Here is a 23534-nt window from a genome sequence, read left to right on the forward strand (position 1 = left end):
GAAATATTGTGTAATAATGGAAAGGGTTTGCTCTGATTATCTATAGTTTTAAACATGGTATATTAATCAGTAAAGGAATCAAAAAGGTCTGGTCCATTATACATTATTGATAATGCAGTGTATTTATTGATTAAAGTCATTAAAGGTCATTTCTGAACTGCAAAAAGTGAAGGCCTAAAAAATGTCTTCATGCGCGCAAGTGGATGAGCATTTCATGGTGCACACCCACTTCCTGATTTTAGAGAAGATCTCTGGAATTTAATTCTGTACCTACATTTGTGGGCTTGCAGATAGTCTGACAAATGTGCATAGTGAAAACAATAAAAATATCACACTGCAACTTATTTCAACTTTGGGACCTCTCCCATCATTTCACTGTTCAGTTGTCCTCCTGAAATACTGCTTGGGAGAACCTCATTTGCGTCTTAAATGGATATGAGAGTTAGAGGACATCATCATCATTATCATTTATTTATATAGCGCCACTAATTCCGCAGCGCTGTACAGAGAACTCATTCACATCAGTCCCTGCCCCATTGGAGCTTACAGTCTAAATTCTCTAATATAGTCACACACATAGACATATACAGACAGACAGGTAGAGACTAGGGTCAATTTGTGATAGCAGCCAATTAACCTACCAGTATGTTTTTTTGGAGTGTGGGAGGAAACCGGAGCACCCGGAGGAAACCCACGCAAACACAGGGAGAACATACAAACTCCACACAGATAAGGCCATGGTCAGGAATCGAACTCATGACCCCAGTGCTGCGAAGCACAAGTGCTAACCACTAGGCCACTGTGCTGCCCACATCAGGCGGTAAATATATCAAGCTGAGAGTTTTCCGGCGGGTTTGAAAAACCAATCCGATTTTAGATATCATTTATTTAGTACATTCTACAAAATGATAGCTAGAATCTGATTGGTTGCTATAGGCAACATCTCCACTTTTCAAACCCGCCGAAAAACTCTCAGTTTGATACATTTACCCCCAGGACTGTCTAATATACTCAACCTTTAGTGGTGAGAAAAAGGCTCACAAAGCATTTAAATATTATTGTCCAGCAAAATTAAAACCTTGCATTTCCACTTCAGTGCAAAACTAGGGTCTAATTTGTATTTATTGTCTTTACTCCTCTTTGTAATGCATCATAAAACTCTGTAATGCTGGAGAGTTGGTATAGCAAATCATACATTAAATAAATCATACATAAAAATAGAACAAGTACATATGAGGTTTAAGAAAGAAGGTGCAGACATGAGAAAGTTTAGATTGGGCCCTGCTTATGAGAGGTTAAAACATAGCAAGTAAAGCACACGATCCGCCCAACTTCTCCTATCGGCCAGTGAAAACTTTACCCAACGTGCAAAATCCACCATTGTGACCTGCAAATCCATGTGCATTTATGGGTAAATTTGAGTACATTTACTCAAAAGTAGGAGTGTGTTGCCCCACAACAGCATTTTTACTGTGGGATTGGACTTTTGCACGATGCTTAGTAGGATGTGCATATGATGATGACAACTTCTGATACAAATTCTGAATTGCTCTGACATTCAAACTACATGCTTTAATTTTCCTGTGATCCTGTAAGTGCACATCTTTTATCATGTGATTAAAGATTTTGAACATACTTGATCTACATCTTATCTTTAGTGTGGCAGTGAAAGGGTGGAAAGCCAGAGACATTACCAGCAAAAACGAATACTGTATTGTGGATTTATACAAGTGTTTGGGATAGTGCCATTGATCTAAACGGGGATGTATATGGTGGTATATGGCCATACCTGCCACTTCTCCACCTGCCTTCAATGTAAACCTATCAAATTCCATTCACTTACATTTTCCATACCAGCACTTCTAAATGTCCGCTTAACCCACTGGTCATAGCGCTCTATCTATTCTCTTTATGTCACTACTGGCACTGAAAGAAGCAAGACAATAAACTTTACTGTATTCTAAACTATATCAAGATATTATTTCACATTTACTCCGACTTTAAGTGGTGGATTTACCAAAGGGCTAAGATCCCTACCACTGGTGAAAATGCCAAGAACAAGAATTAGGTCATCATCATCATTTATTTATATAGGTCACATCTGGTGATAACTCTGTCAACATAAAATGCCTATTTAGGGAAGCCTGTCACGGTTACAAACAGGAGTACAGCTAGGAGTCACGAATATGGTGAAAACACTCTGTTTATTTGCAGAAAAGTATAAATAGCAGGTAATCGAGAGCAGTAGTAAATACCAGGTGCAAGCTGATGCAGGAAATAATACGAATGTTCAGAAACCAGCAGGTAAACAGCTAATGCAGGGAAGCAGGAATTATGAACAGGTTCCAAGCAGGCATGAACCAGAGGAGCAAGGCAGGAGGAAGAATCCACAGGTTGCAACAAGGATATGACATCACAGGATGGGACAACAATAACCAGCAATGTATGCTGGGAGTGACAGGTTTAAGAAGGGACACACCCAGGTGCAAGGAATAATTACAGGGCAGGTTAACCCCTGATACAAACAAGTAGGGCACAATAGCAGCACCTCTGGTGAATGAAGGTACTGCTGCAACACACAAAATGAACAAATAATAAAGTCCAAAAGTCCAGGAGGCAGGAGCTGCCAGGCAAAGCAGTAAGCTGTAAGCAGATCGTTACAGAAGCCTAACTAACAAGTATTTACTACAATGATATCTGTTCTGGATAACAATGACATAATTGGGATTGTAAAGATAAATAAACATCTAAGTACCCATAGAACAGTAAAGTGAGCAGATGAGATTGGATTTAAAAGAGACTAAGTGGTCCACTTATCATTGGTGGGGAGTGAGCGGCAGGGAGAATCACTGCAGCGATACAAAATGTCCTGCCGCTTGAATTTACCATGCCAGGTCTCATTAGCAAGCCCTGGTGAACTACCCACATCTAAACTAACTGAAACCTTCTTCACAAGCAGTCTAACGCTGCCAGCGAATAGAGAATCTTACCCCAGTGCCTACTGCACATGCGCAGCTAAGGTAATACATGTGCATTGCGATGGGACCCGGCACTGGATGAAGTCAGACTTCTCCAATGGAAATAGAGTCTATAGGCACCTCATTAACAAGGTAAACTAATGTATTTTGTGATTGCATACTTCTATCTTTATGCTAATATACCTGTTTTTAAGGATATGTACATAGTTCACTAGATTAAGTAACAGGCAAACCCATTCATCTGAGCTTAGAAATGGCAGAGAGCAGGGCATTGGCTTATACTTACAATGGGATTGTTTTTTAGACTTGTCAGGTGTACATTATATGGGAAAGTGCAATTTATAGATGTAATTTTACCAGTATAATAAAAACGTTACAATGATAGTGACACACATAGTAGTACAAGTCCATATGTTCCCTCAGTCATATGATTTATGTAAGACAACAATGGGGCTCAAACAGCAGTATTTTAGTGTAAACATCTAAAAGTTTAAACCAATAAAAATGGTGGTGGTAAAGTAGTAGTAGGCTGGACTTTGATGTTTTATTCTTTCCACCAATGCACAAGAGCATTTTGTGAGCAAAAGTTCCCAAAAGATCAATGTGGGGATGACCCTTGGTGGGTAAATTAATTACACCGTGTAACCTGTATATTATGCGGTTTGTAAATAGTTTACTAAACAGGAAATCTCTAATTTAGTTACGCTTTAAAATGAGGTGAAAGCGGGTAGTCTCATCTACCTGCACAGCAGAGAGAAGAGGTGTTTTCTGAAGCCCACAATCCAGGCTGGATATAAGCAAAAATGTCAAAATTGTCCTGGGAAACATTTGCTCATTTGGTCACAGAATTTTGTATATTTCATTGGTGAAGTTAGGCCATATGTGTTCCTAGTCTTTCCCCAATCACACCACACACCAGCACAACCAATTGTCTGTGGTCGCCCTAGCTCTGTAGACAAAATATTCCATGAAATGTGAACTCACAAAAAGACTGTGAACTAGGATTCTGCAGAATGGCAAAAAACTGTTCCATCCATTAAGTCTAATTGTAACGCAGTTGGAGAAAATAGTTTTTGAAAATGCAAAATAAGTTATGGGCCATGTCATTGTAATACATCCCAACATTTCAGTATGAGCAGATGTCCAGATTCCAATAAAACATAAAAACCGGTTTTCTTAACCCAATCTCAAACATTAAAACCACTTTGATGCATACTGAGGATTACAGGGGCAAAGAAAAGCAAACACTTTAATGCCAGTGCAGTGATGCCTCAAGCTAGAGGCCCAGAAAAGGTACAAAATGAATGAATAACAGAAGATTTGGGTCCAAAAAAAACCCCCAAATATTAAGCTACAGTAAGTATTATGTGTTTAAGTATAACAAAATTGGTTGAAAATATTGTTCAGAGTTAAACACCTCAATCATTAGCAACACATTTACTTGGTGTCAGAATCATGTCTATGACTATACTGATGCTTTGGACACAGCTGTGCAGGATTCTTCGCTGTCTGTGGGTGTTGAGAAGGAGCAGGCATATTGTAGATAGATTTATTTCTGCAGTTTTTTCCTCCCTGTGTTGATGTTTTGCAGCTCTACAGCTTGAGGTTTTGTTTTGGAGATAGCATCGGGGGGCCAGCCAAGTTTATACAGGAAGAATGTAAGCTGGCCCCTTCTAATTAATGCCCTTTTAACAAATGATACGTTATCAGACTAAACCAGAGTCTAGAAGTTCACTCCAGAGAAATTCCTGGAGCAATAAGGTATCGTAAACAGAAGTCCACATCTGTAAGCTCAGCCACTAAGACGCCTGTGGCGCGATCTGTAGGTTCACTACAGAGCAGAGGGCAGACAACTGCACACACCACTCTTTTATCATCACCCATACAACAAACCCTGGGAGTTTAATACATGTTACTAGAGAAACATTAATGTTAGTTATGTCTCCTGATTTAGAATGGTACACCAAATCTGGCAGCCAATCAGAAAATAACATTGCTCTGCCGATTTGGCTGTCTGGAGGATTCCCGAGTTTCAGTGGTTATCTGTGTTCCTACATAATCTGAAAACATCAGTGGTGAATAAGAGTATAAAAGCTTTATTTTTGTTTTTATTGGGTTACGGTAATATGTTTTCACTGGAAACACTTGAATTAAAAAAAAAAACTGAATAAAAAAAACCATCTGTTGCAATTAACATTTTCCCTTCTAAATCCAGGCTAGATTGTTTTAGAAATAGATATGTGAATAATTATCTCTTTCATGTCTGCTAACATTTCAAATGAACAAAGTGGGACGCTTGAGATTAGTGTAAACAGACACACTTTCACTTGTGTACATAGAAACACAGACATACTTCCACACATTTCCAGACACAAATTTACACAGAAACAGTTTACCAGATAAAACCACAAAACCACAAAGCATTAAAAGCACAATAATCGGAAGGGATAGGTCTATTTAGATCAAGACCAATAATTGTGGGAGTCAGTGCAGGGATGCATCCATGAAGACCTGTATGCCAAACTCAAAGAAGGAAATTAAAGAAGTAAATGGGGACATAGGAATTGGAGTCCAATTGTGGTTAAAAATATTTTTCAACTTTATTTAAATAAATGCTGGGAACACTACAAAAATGCACTATTTCTTGACTCTTCCCTTGCATGGGTTGGAAAGCATGTACGAGGTCATTCTATAAAGTGAGAAATCTGGGCTGGGACAAGCACAGTGTACTGTTAAAACTACCATGTACCCCATGCAAAGCTCACCCTATGAGCTGCACTCTACTATTGTCTGACCACTGACACACTCATAATATACACTCTGGACTTTTGTATTTTTCAATTTTTTTTTTAGAACTTACAGGTTGGGGACTATATTGTGCATAATATTTACATATTTCCCCTGCTATCCAGTCTAACACCAGTTCAGCTGACAAAATAGAGTTAAAATAATATAAAACCACTAGATAATTGTAGGACTTGTAAAGACTATTAATAAAGAAACATCAACTGGGAACTGAAGAAATTGTACCACCTGCAACTTCTATGCCCACAACAGATACCTCCCTTGTCTCTGCTGGGGGTATTCATTTTGTACTGCTGCAGACATATGATCTTTATTGCTTCAGAGCTATCATTTGGTCAACTTACTGATAAACCTGCTATCATTACGCAACAAAAACATAAATTCCATATAGTCTATTTCATTGTTTTTTAACATTGACAAGCTGTTGGGTGTTATCTGTGCTTTTAGTACAAATATGATAAAATTACGGCTGTAATGTTGTTACCTCACTGTTTTATCTGATTGTTTCCTGGGATTAACAATCATTCAACATTCACCAAAATTAACAAGGTGATAGAAAATCTGTTATCACCATTACTCAGCTGCCTTGGTGATAATGGCCCGGAGTTGTAAGAGTTAACTTACTGCTTTGTCAGGCCAGTCTCTTCGTCTGGCAGTGAAACTGACTTGGGCTTTCAGTTCCAACAATAAAGAAAACATATTTTTTCAAAATTAAAAATATTTACAAACATGGGGAAGTTATCGCCATCATATCTTATCACCTGTGGCCATAGGGCTTTTTGCCACTTGATAAATCTTTGTATATATTAAACATACTAATACTAAAGTTCTCTTATTATGGTCTGTTTTATTTAGTCTTTCTAAAAAGACTGAAAATGTATTCTATTATATCATATCTGGTTGATGTATTTGTGTTCGAGCTTTTTAAAATGTTTTCCCCCCACAGCTCCATCAATACAATGCAAGACAACTGGAGACATAAAACAATTGCTTTAGTAATTCTATACACAAATGCCTACCTTTAGAGCATGGGGTATGGGGTTTGGGCATTGTGCATTTCATCCTTTCTTTGGTAGGTGGACACAAAGATGCACCCGCCAGTGGTGCCTTCAGAACACTCCGACTTCTCTGTTGATTTCCTTTTTTTTTCCCACACTGTTTTGCTGAACGGGAGCATGGGCTCCAAGATCCCCACTCACTCATTTCACATTGTACTGAAACACAATCAGACAGCAGTCACTTTCTAGTTCATGAAATTGCATGTAATAACATATGCTCCATTATACAGTTACACACATAGTCCCCTAGACTAACTCCCCACCCTCACCTACACAGACACTCCTCTCCACCCTACATCTCCAACTTCATTTCTGTCCACATTTCCTCCCACCATCTCTGCTTTGTCAATGACTGCCACCTCACCTCTGAACTGATGACATCCTCTGCTTCAGCCTCCAAGACTTCTCTTGTGCTGCTCCCAACCTCTGGAACTCACACCCATGCCCAATTAGACTATCCTCATTTTGAAGCCCAAGGCTTCAAATGTGCCCTAAATCTTTTCATCAAAGTCTGCCTCTTCCCCCTAGAATGTAAACTCTCAAAAGCAAGGCCCTCTTTCCTTGTCTTTTCCTGTCCACACTATTCAATTTACCGCTGTACCCTTGAAATGCGCATTCCACCTGGTGCTTTAGCCTCAGTCTTCAGCATCTCTAGTCCTGTTTTGCAAAACCAAAATCCTCGGAACAGTCTTGTTTTTTGCTGGTATGGTTCCTGTCTTGTCCCCTCCCTCCTCTGATCTCCGTAAGTACTATCCAACTCACTAGTTTATTCTAACTGTGAAGGTTGTTGCTGTTGTGCCCTGCTATATACTATGTAGTTTGTAAATTAATAGATGTTTGTTCATCAAATCCCAATGCTAATGCTAAAAATGTATTAATAAGGTAGTTGGACACAGAGGCCTCTGAAGTTCTCTATTGACTTTCTCACATACAAGTGATTGTCTAATTTGAATAGACAAATATGTTTTCTAACTCTGCTATACCTTTATCTATGGTAACAGAGTTTCTACAACTCCACATACCCTTCTTCATGAAACTGTGTATAAAGTTTTTTCATAGTTCAACATATCTGACTTACCAGAACTGCATTCCATAGTGCCATTTGCTGCAATAAACCCCTCTGGACAAGTGGAGTAACAACCTCCTTTGTGTATGTAAAAACCATCATTACACTTTGTGCAAAACGTCTTGCTGAAACAGTCCTCACAGTTATTCATTTTACATTCTAGACAAATGAAAAATAAAAGTATGTAATTTACATATCATCTATATAACTTGTGGGCATTATGTATCCTATACTGTAGATACTAATGGCATAATACATACATATCTGGTATGAAAATCTGCTGTAGATAAGTAAAGCTGAGCAACTTTAATCCCAGAACAGCAAAATAAATAATTTTAAAATGATTTAATGATATGGCTAAAAAGCACAGACGGAAGCTCTAAAGGACGAGCACATTTAGAAATTTCACTAGGGCATATTAGTCATTTGAATGTGAAAAGTCTCGTTGAAGATCAGGGACAAAGTTTAAAAATGAAAAATCCTATATGTGGTCATGAAACACCAAGAGAACACCAATAAGCATATCTAGTAGCATTATGAATATTGTGAAAAGTGATTAAGAAAAATTCTCTCCTGTTGCCATTTTTACATTAACTTTCACACTTGCATTGACACAAAGGATTATCAATTAGCAGCAGCACAAAATTTATATATAGTACGATAGGCAACATAGTATGTTAAAACTTAATTTTTATAGATTTTGAAATACTGTAGCTAGGCCAACCTACCAAATGCTAACAACACTTAGCCTCTTTCACCTTTGGTGTGATGGTTATTGCTGCACAGTGGCCTAGTGGTTAGCACTTCAGCCTCACAGCTCTGGAGTCATGAATTTGATTCCCGACCATGACCATGGCCTTATCTGTGTGGAGTTTGTATGTTTGCCCTGTGTTTACGTTGGTTTCCTCCGGGTGCTTTGGTTTCCTCCCACACTCCAAAAACATACTAGTAGGTCAAATGGCTGCTATCAAAATTGACCCTAGACTCTGTGTATGTGTGTGTGCGTGTGTGTGTGTGTATGTTTGGGAATTTAGACCGTAAGCTTCAATGAGACAGGGACTGATGTGAATGAGTTCTCTGTACAGCGCTGCGGAATTAATATTATTATATAAGTAACTGATGATTATGATGATGTGAAGGCAAATGCTCTCACTCACCATTTGGCTTCACTCTGCCTTTAGAGCAACAGTTGTATTAATTAGTTTAAACTGCTGTTGCAAATAGACGTAACACCGCTACAGCGTCCCTACATAACATGGTGGTTTCTTTGGTCTCTGATTTAATTGGAAAGAAGACGCATAATGATAATAACAAGATGAAAATATCAATTCTAGACTGTATGAAGTATGTTGGTTGACTTACTCATACACTTGTTAATCTCCCGATTACGATCACCATAGTATCCATGAGGACAGGATTGCAAGCAGACACCTGTCTGTCGAATATCATTTCTTTCCAAAAGGATAAAAAGCTTTGATGAGCACTTGATGCATCCATTAAATTCAGAACAAGCCACACATCCTTTAGCGCAGCCTAGGCTCTCCTCTGTACTTCCTGTATGTATATAGAGATTAGGAGAAAATCATTTGGCAACAGAAATTTAGTTAGTAATATTGCAAATGAAAATACAAATATATAGTCAACAACAAGTGGATATTGTTCCTTTGTGAAACACACAATTCCTTGTCACAGGCAGGTGATCATGTAATTTCTCAGCATTGTAACAGGTTTGATGTTACCCAAAATGTAACCAATGTCTACTCCGTGCTAAGTATATTATTTTGTAGAGTTGTGCAAAAGTCACATTTCATTTTGTGGAGCAAGATTACTGACATGAGTTCAAATGGTTTCAGAGGGTTTGAAGGACTTCCTTTCTGTGCTGAAGAGCACACAAGCCATTTCCACTGCGCAAGCACTTGCATTTTACACAAGGTATGAGCAAGTGGATATCAGCTCTTGTCCTATAATTTTACTGGGACACATTGTGCCAGTTGCACTTCGGCAAAGAACAATGTTTCTAGGATTACTTAACCCATTGTGAAAAAAAGCTTCATCACATAAAATTGACATATGAAGGCAGTATTGAGGCCCCCTTACTCTCATGAAAAATTTAAGCCACAACTATGGCCAAACTAATCAGTATTTTGGGAGAGAAACAGAAAAGATTAATATAATCAAGATGTGGTTCTAAACTAGAAGGAGGATGGACTTGATGTAACGTGTACACTTTTCCACAGTATATTTCTGGAGATTTTTCTACCTCCCTGCAAACCTAGATACACTTTTAGGTTGTAGAAGTGTCTCCTGAACATGAGGAGTAGATGTACATGCGCTCTATGGACCATGTAGGCACACTGTGGCAAAACCAAGTAGTTTTGTGGGGCCCAAGTAAAGCCCCGTAAATTTACATTTCCAATTGTGGATTGTTCAATGGGTTTTCTAGTGATTAATATCATTTGCCATAAACTCTGAGACCACATGCCTAGGTGAAAATATAGGTTCACTTGCGCAAATTGAGCTGCAGGCATGATTAAAGCTGATATGGCTTTGCACATTGGTGATTTGTAAATAACCTTCTGAGTGTGCACAGAAGTGAAATATAGTCAGAGGTCAGACAACTGATATCCATAGCTCACGTCATAAGTAGCATCCACAGATGTTTTCCAATAGAACAATCCAGAAAAATTAAGTGCCAAAAGGGCTGTAAACTTGTTCAATAAGACTATAGACATGTTCCATGGATGTTTGATGATTGGCTTTTTGGCTGTAACTGGTGTGATTCTCCATTGAGCATAAATTATCTAGCAAATTTTGTGTGAATCTGGACTGATTAGCAAATTAATTGATTTGAATTGATTTGCTCATCTCTATTATGGCCCATCTGTATATTTCATTAACACATTCATTGTGATTAGGAATTGGTTTACACGTGTCTGTCTATGACTCTGCTGGCTTTCTCCAATTAAAACATCCCCATGCTTTTCACGTGGAAGACTATTTAACAAGAAGTTGATAGTAGTAGTTGATAGCAGAAGATAATGAAAGAAAAAAATGCTTTAATATATAAGAGAAAGATAGAATAATCTACTGCATAATAACATTATGTACTCTCTTAGCCAATAATATTTTTTACAATTTAGGGTGATGCTACTACTTAACTTTCATATATTCAGAAAAATCGTGTAAAGCAAACAGTTAATAAGTGTATTTCACTAACAGACCGTGCTTATCTACCATTATTTCTTATATAAATTTCCATTTTTAAAATCCTGATCTTTATTACTTATTCATTAAAAATGATGTATGGACATCATACTCATTAAAATCCAGCAAAATAATTTCAAATTGTGCGATGTATGAATGAAATTAAAAACTGCACATTGAGGGATATTCCTTATTATTTACAAATTAATTCCTTTATTGCCACTTAGATCTCTTTATTTATTGGTAATATTAGCATCCAGTGATAATAATTATACCCAATGGAAGTTTAGAAGAGGTAGTATGAAAAATGTAAGTGAGTGTAATTTAGTTTTACAATCAAAGCAGTAGGAGAAGTGACGTATGGCTTTTTACCATATACCATCCCACTTCAACCCTCTGATTATACCAGTATTGTGGCTACTAGTTCCATATGTGTCTGGGATTGCAGTCTCCCTGCTGCTTACTTCTATATGTATTTATAATTGCAGTCTGAATGTGCATTCACCCTCAAGGGTCCATGTAGTCTTTGCTAGTTCCAATTTTTCTGCACATATTGGGAAGCAGGGGCACAGTGTTGGTGCTATGGGTGCCTGCAGTAGGAGAAGCAGGAGAGGCAGCGTTGGTGGAGACTTTACTTGGATTATTGGGGGCTGCCTGAAACAGCCGACTTCCATGTCATATTACCTCCTCTGCACAATGCAGCACACCGGAGGAGGTAGGAGTGCTATGTGATTTCCCTCCTTCCTCTGTGAGCTTTAGTGTATAGGTAAGTAAAATCTGAGAGGTCTGATGAGCAAGTAGTTCATCTTGAGCAGTAGAGGAGCACAAATACATTCTAAATTTGCAATGATGTTTTATAGCTGAATGATGGCAGGACTGACAAAATATTATGTATGAAATGTTTTAAAGAGTGCTCCAAGGCTGCAAAATGTTATTTTAGTGGTTGTGCATAGACTGGTTCCTAACATGCAAAAAACACATTTTGTTGTACTTGTTTAACTGCCCTCTGCAATCTACTGTTTCTTTTCCTGTGCCATGCAATGTTATCCCAATGTCCTTCACTGGTTTGCAGCTAGACTAAGGAAAGGAGTTCAGTCAAAGCGTGTGCTTGTGAAAACATAGATGGCGCCTTTGAAAGCATAGCTGGGGAGTAACGGAGATCAGACACATCTGATGTCTATGTGAGGAGGTCTGATGAGTATGTTGGGGAGGTCTGATGGACACGTGAAGGAGGTCTGTTGGGCAGATGGGGGAGGTTTGATGGGCATGTGAGGAGGTCTGATGGGCTTCTGGGGAGGTCTGATGTTCCTGTGTGGGAGGTTTGATGGGCATACAAGGGGTATGTGGGGAGTTCTGATAGTATGTGGGGGACTGTTGGAGTACATGTGGGTGCATTTTGTGGCATGCGGGGAGCTCTGATGGTCATGAAAGGGGTATGTGGGGAGGTCTGACGAGCATGTGGGGAGGTCTAGTGGGCACGTGGGGAGGCTTGATGGGCATGTAGGGATTTCTGGTGAACACATGGGGAGGTCTGATGGGCATACGAATGGCATGTGGGGAGGTCTGATAGTATGTGGGGGAGTCTTGGAGTACAGATGGGTGTGTTTTGTGGCAAGTGAGGTCTAAGGGCATGTAAGACTATTTTAGCATACGTGGGAGATTTGAGTGGCATGTGTGGAAATTTGGAACAAGTAAGAGGCATGTGGGGACATTTTGGGATGAGTGATATGTGTGTACTGAGGTCATTTCTGGGTTGTTTTTTCTTTCTTGAAATTAAGTTTAATGGATGGCCCTTTTGAAGGTCAGATGTATATATCATATACTGCGTGATCTGTGTAATGTACTGTGTATTGCTTGACTTTCCATATTTCATCTACGTATACATTTTCCAAACACGCCCAAACATTCCAGGATCCAGACAGGAAACAAGCAGCAGGTTTTGAAAGCTGCAATAACAGGTAGGAGAAAACAACACAGTCCACCATCAGCCTCGTCTTTTAGTTTTCCTAAATTCTGACCTTGCTCCCTTCCCTGGCCCACACCTCTGGCATACTTTAATACTGGGGAGGGATACTGTAGCATGCGCTTGCTCCGGGAGTCATGGTTCCACCCTACATCACTGATGGGGAGTATAAAAGTTTTGTAATGCTATTAATGGACTTGGTTCCTTATATTTCCCCTGAATTGAGTTGTAGATCCTTTGTGCATTTCTGACACATTAATAATATGTTTATAGGATTCAGTGATTATATTAATCAAATAGCAGGTGTATTTTACTTTATAATCTGTTGGTTACAGTAGCAGATTTATCATAGAATTTAATTATTTGCTATTTCGACTTGAATCCAGGAGTCGATTTGCTTTATTTCAGTTTAAATAGAACCAAAACATCACATATCTGATTCAAACATCACCATATTGTTTCTGCACTATAGCTGAACCAAATAACATCATGTCTGAACCAAATAAAACCACATAGTTTCTACACGAATAAACACTTTTTCCAAAGCTTTCCAGCAGTGGGGGAAGTTCTGCTGTTGCAGGGATGTAACAGTTATGGGTCTTGGAGTTAAGGGGGTATCCATAGCTGCACTCCCTTTATTAGTGGAGGTTTCCTCATTACCTGATCCTACTATTATCTCTGAGCAAGCACAGTAAAGTTCAAAAACAGAATTTTTGGTTTCCATTGAAAGCGGAGTATTACTGTTTGAGGTAGGTGCATATAGTCTTTTGACAAATGAATCCCTAAGTAGTGCTAAATAAACTTAACCAACAGGCTTGGATGAGTTAAATTTTCCCCTGCTTGTTTGAATTTATGTCCAATAGGCTCCAGCTGGGACTGGATCAAGTAAACTTATATAATAGCTAGGGACAGGAGGTTCTCCCACTGTTGCCACACAAAATCCCTCCTATCCCTCTCTGATGTGAAATGTCTGAATAAGTAATGTGTTATGGTCTGTGTTATTAACCTCTTTATTCAGACAAGCCGCAGATGGCCGGAAAGCAGCGTAGTCAGCGGTTAATACATGGCGCAAGAGGTTTATGTTAAGCTGCAGGATTCTTCCATTCTTTATGTTTTTGGTAGGGTCCTTTCTACAAAGGCCCTGGGCGACGTTTGTCCTTTAAAGTCAGAGAGGATGCAGTCTCTCTCATTCTGTTTTAAGTGAATGGGATTCTGGGCCGGGTTGCCATCCCTATTGGTTTGAAGTTTAGTGTTAACTTGGTAGTTTAACTTGCATTGCTTTTTTTTTACGACAATCAATGATACAATTAAAACAGTGCCCTTAGTTTGCCAAAATTGAAATCTGTGTCCGTGTCTTATTTCAGATGATAATTATGTATGGTTGTATTATGGTGATTGTAAGGCGAGTGTGCAAAGAGAGAACATCAGCTTTTAGACCATTTAATGTAATAACACATTGGATTTGGGATAAAAAGGGATTGGTGAAATGTGTCAAAAGTTATATTTGCTAAATGTCCCTAATTCCCTGAGACAGTATGACTATTCATGCTTGGAAATATTTTTCCCTTAAATCTATTAATTTTTTGGGCTGACCAACTACAAAGATCCACTTTTGATGTTCCACACATTGATAAACCTTTGTTCTTTGTGTGAGATTTATTAAGAGAGGATTTAAAATGCAACTGAGTTTAATTTTGGTAATATCCAGTGGTAATCTCTTGTCAACGAGTCTAGTGTATTATTGTACAATGATTCACTTGCTAAGCAGCTAATTATCCTTGGACTTTGCTAACAGATGTTTTTGATTGGACAGGTCTTAAATTATGCATGTCTTATACCCATATGCATAATAGTCAACATTTTAAAGTAATTTTCAGGGTCACTTTGCATCAAACTGCATTAATGTTGATGTTACAGTTACAAAACGTTATCTACTTTTTAAAGACTCTACTCAATAAATAATATTTATGCAGCCCAGAAATAAAAAAAAAGAATAAACTGCACTGTGCAGTTGGGCAACATTAAAAAATGAGGAAAAAATTCAATAAAATACATTCATGGGGGCATATTCGATTGTTTTTTTTCCCGCGCCATGGAAAAACTATTACCGTTAATACGGTAATAGTTAGCTGGATTTCAGCTCGTGGCTCAGGGAGCAGCGAGCTGAAATCCAGCGAGAAAATTACCGTATTAACATTTTTTCCGCGCACAATTACCGTAATAACGGTAATCGTGCGCGGACCGCAAGATTTTCGGCATTTCCACCGAGAATTGAATATGCCCCATAGTTTCTGAGTAGGGTTCATAACAGTTACTATTAATCTATTATTATCAAAGTTTCATTTGGTCAGCAAATATAGTTGGCATTGCAATTTCCCAGGCAACTAGAGCCTCAGTATTCTCTAATGCTGCACATGGTAAATGGGAAGGTGCAGGTGAAAGTGAAGATCCAGGGGAATCTTGTGATACTGACTGTACAGTTTTCAAAGCAGGGAAGAAAAAACAACGACAAATTAACATATATTAACATATATTGGTTAATAAAAACTAACTGAAGTGACACAAACAGGAAGTAGGGGGTAGCTGATACAATGCATGGGTATACATTAACTATGCAAACATGTGAAATATTGCTGGATTGACTATGTATGGAAAATTGCTGGACTATCTTTTCCCTCCACACTAGTTTCTCCCTGTGCCACCCCTCTCTGCCCCAATGTGCAACCAGTACTTGTTTTATTCATGTCTAGATCTCCATTTACACATATCTTAGATATTTTTTATGTAATTACCACTATTCATTTTTATCAAAGACAAACACATTACAAATGGTTATTCCAACAGCCGTACTTTTGGCATCAGTTTTGCAATTATTTTCTAAAAAGTTTAGAGCACTTTACAAACTGAGTAGTAGGTTTTTACTCTGTTTTTATCCTTAGAAAAGGCAGCAATTGCATTGCGGTAAATAATACAAATTTTACAATAATTATACAATTCATCTTCCTATTTACAGAGTTTCTGTATTGTACATCCTGAATTTTGTTTATAGGGTCTTCCCTTACAACTGTGCTTCCCAAACTGTGCGCCACTGCTGCATGGGGTGCCGCAGCAATCTCACAGGCATGCTACGGCGAGGGCCGGTAGTAAGCAAGGAAGGGGACTACTTGGTAATTATTTTGGCTTAGGGGTGCCTTGAAAAAATTATGGGGACCCTAGAGGTGCCTCGAACTGAGAAAGTTTGGAATCCACGGCCTTACAAGAAAAACATGTGGTCAGACCATCTCTAAAATGGCGGATCTTGTGGGGTGTTCCCGGTATGCATTGGCAATTCCTATCAAAAGTGGTCAAAGAAAGGACAAATGGTGAATTGGCAACACAGTCATGTGTGCCCAAGAGTTATTGATGCTCATGGGGAAGGGATGCTAGCCAATCTTCTCCAATCCCATTTAAGTGCTACTGTAGTATAAATTACTGTAAAAGTTAATACTGTCTGTGATAGAAAGTACTTTGATACAGTGCTACACAAGAGATTGGTTTACAAAATACAAGAACTGGTTCTAGGAAACAACATTTGTACTTGGGTCGAAAACTGGTTAGAGAATAGGGAACAGAGAGATGTGATAAATGGAACATTTTCTAATTGGTCAAAAGTTTTAAGTGGAGTACCTCAAGGTTCCGTGCTGGAGCCACTCCTTTTTAATATATTTATTAATGACCTTGGTGATGGTTTAGAGAGCAAAGTTTCAATTTTTGCATATGACACCAAACTTTGCAATATAATAAAATCAGAGCAAGATGTAGTTTCTCTGCAGAGGGACTTTAATAAACTGGAGGATTGGGCGACCAAATGAAACATGAAGCTTAACATAGATAAATGTAAGGTTATGCACCTACGGATCTAAAACAAGCACACAATCTAGAAATTAAATGGGATATATTTATGGGAATCTATAATGGAAAAGGATTTGGGCGTGCTCATAGACAGCAGACTTAGCAATAGTGCTCAATGTCAATAAAGTATTGGCATGCATAAAAAGGGGCATAGATGCAAGGGAAGACAGTGTAATTTTGCCACTATATAAATCGTTGGTAAGAACTCATCTTGAACATGGAGTACAGTTCTGGGCATCACTCTATAAAAAAGACATTTTGGAACTAGAAAGGGTTCAGAAAAGAAGATAGTTATCGCACTAGGAATAGAACAATCCTCCTTCTGACATAAATGCAATCATATACTAAATGAAGCCTAGAGGGGGTGCTCTTCCAATATAGAGCCAAACATATAAACAGAAGACCGAAATAGATAGAAGGCACTCCAGTTCACTGATAGTCAATTAAGAAATTATAAATGTAATATCTAAAACTTAATAACCATTGAGATTCCTATCATTGGGCATAATAAGCCTTTATTATAAGGATCACATATTGGCGAAATATTTAAAACAGAAAGTGATGAAAAATTTGAAATAAGTGAATTAAAAACTGATAATCAGACCTTTAAGTGTATCGGCCGATAGGGATGTATTGTTCAAGAAAGTGAGACATCAGATTGTTGAGTATTATAATTAAATACAATTTTATATACTCTATATAATCCAAGTATATATGTCTACACAAAGTTCACAATCCCATTAGTTACTCGTATTTGAATGGGCTATTATATATATCATTGGGCGTAATTAATTTTAAAAAAAAAGGCATCTAAGAGGGGGTATAATTACTATGTACAAATACATTAAGAGTCAATACAGAGAACTTTCATGGGAACTTTTTACCCCAAGGACTGTACACAGGACAAGAGATCATCCCTTAAGGTTAGAAGAGAGGAAATTTCACAACTAGCAAATAAATGGGTTCTTTACAGTAAAGGCAGTCAAGATATGGAATTCACTGCCAGGGAAGATTGTGATGGCAGATTCAATCGATATGTTTAAGAAAGGGTTAGACAATTTTTTAGCAGAAACACGTATCCAGGGTAACAACCGCTAATTAAAATGAAGGACAGTAGCGGATCCAGGGAGGAATAGGACTGCAATAATGGGTCAAGAGGGATTTTTCCTGATTAAAACAGATTGGCGACTGCTTATCTGGATCAACTTCAACAATAAGAGAGGGATCGCAGGAGATCCAAAATAGGTTGAACTTGATGGACTGGTGTCTGTCTTCAACCTCATCAACTATGTTTCTATGTTACTATGTTATGTGTCAGAGCACACAGTGCATCGCAACTTGCTGAGTATATTGACACCAGTCTATTGCCGAAAGCACCTTTAATGGGCACACGAGCGCCAGAGCTGGACCATCAAGCAATGGAAGAAAGTTTCTCTGTATGATGAATCACGTTTTTTTTTACATCATGTGGACGTCCTGATGCATAAACATTGCTTATCTGGGGAAGAGATGGCACCAGGATGCACTATGGGATGAAGGCAAGCCGACGGAGGCAGTATGATGCTCTAAGAAATGTTGTGCTGGGAAACTCGGCATTCATGTGGATGTTACACACACCGCCTAACTAAACATTGTTGCAGAACAAGTACACCCTTTCATGGCAACGGCATTCTCTGATGGCAGCGGCCTCTTTGAGCAGGATAATGCCACACAACGGAAATTGTTCAGGAATGGTGTGAGGACCATGAGAAAGAGTTCAAGGTGTTTACTTGACCTCCAAAATCCACAGACCTCTATCCGATCGAGCATCTGTGGGATGTGCTGGAAAAATAAGTCAGCCATGGAGGCCCCCATCGCAATTTACAGGACTTAAAAGATCTGCTGCTAACGTCTTGGTGCCAGATACCACAGGACACCTTCAGAGGTCTTGTTGAGTCCATTCCTCCCTGGTCTGAGCTGTTTTCATGGCATGAGGGGGACCTGCACAATATTTGGCAGGTGGTGTTAATGTTGTGGCTGAATGGTATATACCAGTGTAATAAAAATATGTAATAATAAATACTTGGATGTGTGAATATTTAACTAAATACTGAATTATAAATTCAGAGCCTGGACTGAGCGTGATATTCAGAGCACAAATAGATATCATATTCAGCAGTGTTGGTGTTTGTCATTATAAATAGCAATTTGCATTGTAAGTCTGTGGTGACAATGGTTTTGCAAAAATGCCTAACCCTTTCCATTCTGGGTATGTTTACAACCATATGTCTTAAAGGAATGTGTGATTATTTATATTCTAAACCCGTAACAGCTTGTTATATCCTGTAAACAACCAAAGCAAATTACATCCTTTTTTAGTCCAGCAGATCTTGGATATTATAATAGTAGTTTTGGTTTGTGGTTACCTTGTTCTATATACTTTTTCTTTTAATGCTCTCCGAGAACATGTGCATGCATAATGCAACGTGACTTTCCAGTCATATTGCAGGTCAGCACTGTTACTTTAATTTAGAAGGTGACACATTTTAAAATAGTTTAATTCACTTGGTGAAGTTACAAAAATGATATTTCAACCAGCAAATGGCAACCTTTGAAAAGAAAGAAATATACATATACAATGTTTTCAGCCATGCAAGTTCCTACTGAAAACTACTCTGGATGTTTAATCATCTTTCAGGTTTCGACAATCTTATATGCGTAAATAATGCAGTTTTCAATTGCCTTTCAACCCCTTGTACACCGTCATAGCATTTGAATACATACCCAATAGAAGCACTCATATTGGGTCCTAGGGTTGTGTGACAGGATGGACCACATATGCCACCCTGTCTGTTATCGCTGGGGATTGGCTGGGCTTACTTTGCCACTGTCCCGTCTCTTTATACCAAATCTGCCCCTCCTGTTGCAATAGGAGGAGCCTGCTGCCATCACTAGGCTCCTACACCGGCACCTAGAACCGCTTCTTTCTGGGTAACTCATGCTGGTATGGTACCCCCTTGCTGGTACACCTGGGCTGGTATACCTGAACTCTTGCCTTCAGATTAGGGTTGCTGGGGATGGTTCTCCCCTGGCCTTTCACCCTAGTCAGAGCTGCAGGAAATAAGCAAAACGTTGGTACTGGATTGCTGGGTCCACCTCAGAACAACCGGAGAGCGGATTAGATTTGGGTCTAATCTGTAGGTCACAGGAATTTACAGCAAGGTAACTAGTTGTCAAAGCAGGTTCTTGAAGCAAAATGATGTTTTATTAGCTCAAGTAGTCCTAACAAGGACAGTTCACAGTCACTAGTTGAAGGTACTAGTGACATCCAGAAAGGTACAGATGGTATGAAACATTACACTGCCCACTTTTTATACAGCTTTGACATAACTCGGCAATTCCCAAAGAAAAGTTACAACCCCAAACAAGACATTTCAATACAAAACACATCCCAATGTAACACAATAAGTACATTTGCAATTATATACACTGGTGGCTGCACCACTAATTGAAAAACATTTCTACAATAAATGATTTCTACATGATCCAGCCACAAATAAGTTATTTATAAGTCATCCAGCCATAGGTTGCTATCAGCTTCTTTTAATATTGGCTAATATCAGCTCTTCTTCTTGTTCCACAATAAAGTCTACTTGATTGCAAGATTTCAGTGCAGGAAAGGAAACGCAGCAGCTATCATGCAAAAATAGCAAAGGCTGAGACCAATTCCAAAACCCAGTAGGAGTGCTTCTACAAAACAGTCAAATGTAATATGGCTCATACTATAGGATTGTCCACTAGCCACTAAAGAATAGAATATATTTTCCTCTAGCCACTAGAGAATGGGATCTCTATTGTCCACTAGCTACAGAGAATTGGATATGTTTTATTCACTAGCCACAAGTGAATGGGCTCTCTCTTGTTCAGTAGTCACCATAGAAGGGTTTCTATTGTCAACTACCTACCAGAGAAAGTGGGTCTGTGTAGTCTACAAGCAACCAGAAAATGCTAGTGTGTACAGTCTCTAGTCCCAAATGCTCTCTATATTGTACACAAGTGGGGTCTGTATTGAAAACTTGACACCAGTGAATGAGATCACTTTATTGTACATTAGCAACTAGAGAATGGAGCTTGTTTTGTTTAATGGTCACCATAGGCTCTGCACAGGATCATTGTGCTTGTATATTCTGTGGGGTGACTTCCTGAATAATGTATAATGGCACTGCTGGATTTAAAGTGTCAATAGCAACAATGGTAAATGGAGCTAACTTAACCATGTTTTTGCCAGTTCACCCATTACAAATATTTTGTAAAATTAAAATAGACCTACAATAATGTCTCTTCAAAAGTAGTTGTTACAAAATACAGTTTCATTGCTCTGAAACACAATCATATTTTGTCAATAAAGGCCGAAATTCTGGCATTTTGCACACAGGCATGGTCACATGATAGGGCAATCTGGTGATTGTCCCAAGCACCGGAGGAATCTGAACAGTAGATGAAATAATGCCTCTCATGTATTATATATAATACACTAGAATACAATATAAATTTTAAATATTACTTGTGTCTAATAAATGTATGTGCATTATATTTTCTATTAAAATCTTTCTGAATGGTCTCTAAAATGCTAGGGTGGATAAGAAGTTTGCTGGAACCCACATATCTTCATGTATGCGTCAATTCCGATTTCTCTTAATGGGGATAAGGCTACTGCTAAACTGCTTTCAAGCTCTTACACTGTAATGACAATGAAACCTTTTGTAACTAATCACCAACATCACAAAAAAAAATACTGATTTGTACAAAGTTGTAAATATTTGATGCAAAAGATGAGCTCATGTCCTTGCAGAGAAAGCATGTACGTGACATATGATCAGGAGAAGTAAATAATTAATCCTTGTTGTACCTTCTGCAAAACACCATGCCATGGCTCTTTCTACAATTACAAATGATCTTCAGTGGGCGCCCAAGCGGGGATAATAATTGACACTTGACCTTTTCTCTATACATAAGTGGAGCTATTAATACTTCAAATGAATGGAAGGAGGAAAGCATCATTTGCAAGCATCATACTTAGTAATATTAATCTTACTCACAAATAAACCAATGTCAATATTTACAAGGAAATTAGGCAACAAATTCAATGCTTTTGAATTTGACATATTTTGTCCTGTCTTGTGCATGGAAACTGCAGTTAGTCAAGGGTCTATAAACGATGTTAACCTGTTACATAGATTAATATTGGCTACTTTGTAATGAGATATGTTGACAAAAACTATTGCTCTGAATTAAGATGTATTGGTTTCTGTGTTACCTTCCTTTAAAGGGATTAGCCCGTTGTATGAGCTGTCTCACTTTGAAGCAAATAGTACCCCATTATAAACACCTCTGGTTACCTGAAACAGGGAGCCGGATGCAGTGCATCCTGCTCATTTTGACTGCAGCTCAAAGTTGAGTACTATATTTCTGTAAGACAATGGAGCTGTCTGGATGGATAGAGTCCGATAAGCACTGCACACTGGCTTTAGGTAACAAGATGGATTCCCCTTGTTTGCCACTGTTTGGGGGTGACACATCATATTTAAGCAGGTTGTCCAAAAGTGAACAACCCCTTTGAAGTCTACCTGTCATGTAGTTTTGAGCAATCTCGAAAGAGTACACACTGAGTAAAAGCCTGATTACAAGATAATTTCCTTATTAGCACTCACACAAATAAATATTGTTAACCACCATTAAATAACCCAGGAAGGGGGTGTGATCAGTAGAATCAGTTGCAATTCACACCTGTGATTGATCCATTGATCCTCCCACACCCATACGTATTTTGTCTGGAACTGTGGGAGGGACGAAGCAGGAGAAACGGCTGCATGGAGCAGCAACTGGAGCCTCAGATAAGGAAAGAGACCATCTAAGAAAAATATTTTCCTAGGTGATAATGCAGCTTTAAAGAGAAATTAAAGTCACTATATAAGTGAAATTTTTATTTTGTATGATTGGAACCCTGAGTGCCTGGTGCTGCAATATGTTGTGGTACGTTACATATAATGATGATGATGTATATTTTAATGGCTGTGGATAACTGGAATACTTGGTGGTCTATTTATCAAACAGTGCTTCACACTGCTTTGTACTATTTATCAAAGGGTTCATGCCGGAGAAATCGATTATATTTTACCTACCGTAATACCCAGAAATGCGGGGAGGAGCACATCATGCAAGGCTCCAATGAAACATTGCAGGTAATTGAGTTCTCCTCTTAAATTCCAACTTTTATGATTTATGCCTTGAAACATGGGCAGTGCCCTTTAATGTGTTTATCTTTTTTTATATCCCTGGAATATATTTATGAAAACTGGTGGGCAGTAACAAGATCCTATAACCCATCCCAACTGTGCAGATTCTCATTTTTGTAGCTCCGAAAATGAAAGCAAACATCACATCGCGTGCTATGGGTCACAACACAATTTTTAATGTGCACCAGTTTTTTTTCATAAATATCCCTGTCTTGTATTGTCAGGTCCCCTGGATCTGTGCAAAAGTCTAACACAGCATTCCAGTCTCACTTTATAATGCTCCATTCAATTAGC

At 38.5% G+C, this 23534-nt stretch overlaps 1 protein-coding gene across 1 annotated transcript in view; it reads right to left on the reverse strand.

Moving 5' to 3' along the window:
• Positions 1-23534, reverse strand: part of RSPO1 (R-spondin 1) — a 103147-nt gene that overhangs the window by 9288 nt on the left and 70325 nt on the right. The window contains exons 3-5 of the mRNA XM_075198097.1: positions 9270-9461; positions 7920-8066; positions 6803-6997 (exon numbers count right to left, since the gene is read on the reverse strand). Of these exons, the coding sequence (XP_075054198.1) occupies positions 6803-6997; positions 7920-8066; positions 9270-9461 (534 nt within the window). The remainder of the gene's footprint in view (positions 1-6802; positions 6998-7919; positions 8067-9269; positions 9462-23534) is intronic.

Source organism: Mixophyes fleayi, chromosome 2 (genome assembly GCF_038048845.1).
Source record: "Mixophyes fleayi isolate aMixFle1 chromosome 2, aMixFle1.hap1, whole genome shotgun sequence".
NCBI lineage: Eukaryota > Metazoa > Chordata > Amphibia > Anura > Limnodynastidae > Mixophyes > Mixophyes fleayi.